The 1,212-nt window shown below is 36.0% G+C and overlaps 1 protein-coding gene across 1 annotated transcript; it reads right to left on the reverse strand.

The window, feature by feature from the left end:
- Positions 1-353: 353 nt before the first annotated feature.
- LOC124636331 lies at positions 354-1,076 on the reverse strand. The gene has a single exon (XM_047172385.1). The coding sequence runs from the start codon at positions 1,014-1,016 to the stop codon at positions 420-422; it is 597 nt and encodes a 198-aa protein (XP_047028341.1). The 5' UTR covers positions 1,017-1,076; the 3' UTR covers positions 354-419.
- Between the last annotated feature and the right edge of the window lie 136 nt (positions 1,077-1,212).

A 1,212-nucleotide genomic window follows, 5' to 3' on the forward strand; every position in this document is an offset into this window, starting at 1 on the left:
CAAGCCTCTTTTATCCTAGTGATAACCTATTATTTAAGGTTATCATTTGAATAAAAGTACTTTAAGCCACTGATAAATCTGCAAGTATAAACTAATTAATAAGGTTATTATAGAGCAGTCATGCCACCTGATCTGCCTAGCCTTCTCCCAACTATGTTGGAGTACCAGCGTTTTACATGGAGCTACTGCCTTTCTGACTTTTAAACGATACCTTTGGTTTGGGTTGGCAGATTTCCTGGCTTCTGACTACCCGTAACATTCTTTCACATTAATTCTACATTTTTTATTCTATCCACTCTAATAACACCACAAATTCTCCTTGTCATTCTCATAAGGTAAATAAAATAACATGATTAAAAAAATATATTTACTATAACAACAAATAATATATTTACGTTTTCATAACTGTTTTCTTACAACTAATAATCTATTTCATTTTCGTTACTATTAAATCCATCCTTACTATTTAATCCATCGTAAATTTCTGTCGTACACGTTACAACTCCTCTTCTTTGTTTCAATTCTTCAATAGTCGACATTACTTTGTTTATTTTCTTCTGAGACATAATATCTCTTGCAAAAAGGCCCGCTTGGTTCTGGTCCACTCCGTTAGATGAGTCCAAGTTTTGGTAAATAATTAAATAATCTTCATCCACAAATCTCACTACACTGTAAGCTGGCTGTTCTTCGCCACCACAATCAGATGTCAGATTCAAGGCAGGGGTCACTTGTGAGAAATGTTTGACCACCATCATGGCCGTGGTAGAAGTATCCAATAAACTTCCAGTAGCATTCATCATCTCTGCTTGAACTGAGAAAGCGCTGCTTCCATCAGACAACGTGCACTGTACATTTTCTGGATTCTTGGAGAATCTATACCGTGTGCAATGTATTGGAATACTAAAACGAGGCACCGGGTAAATGGCGGCAAGTACCCAGTCGCTGCCATATAGTTCTTTTATGTCCGTAGCTTGGGCGACGATTAAGATGACTGATAGACTTATGAACTTCCACATGTTTAAAGAATTATATAACGACACAGCCGATGTTACGTACTGTTTGGCTTGTACTGATGAAAATATAAAACGCATTCATTTAAATAAAGATCATGCTGAAAAACCAGTCATTACATTACATTTAACCCTTGACATGCTTCTGATAAACGTTATGCATATCGTGTCGTGATTTTAGAGTTCCTTATAATTCAACACA

This window comes from Helicoverpa zea, chromosome 14 (assembly GCF_022581195.2).
Source record: "Helicoverpa zea isolate HzStark_Cry1AcR chromosome 14, ilHelZeax1.1, whole genome shotgun sequence".
NCBI lineage: Eukaryota > Metazoa > Arthropoda > Insecta > Lepidoptera > Noctuidae > Helicoverpa > Helicoverpa zea.

Bases quoted from the DNA above. Each gene is read 5' to 3' on its own strand.
- LOC124636331 (XM_047172385.1), bottom strand. From the start codon at position 1,016: ATGTGGAAGTTCATAAGTCTATCAGTCATCTTAATCGTCGCCCAAGCT.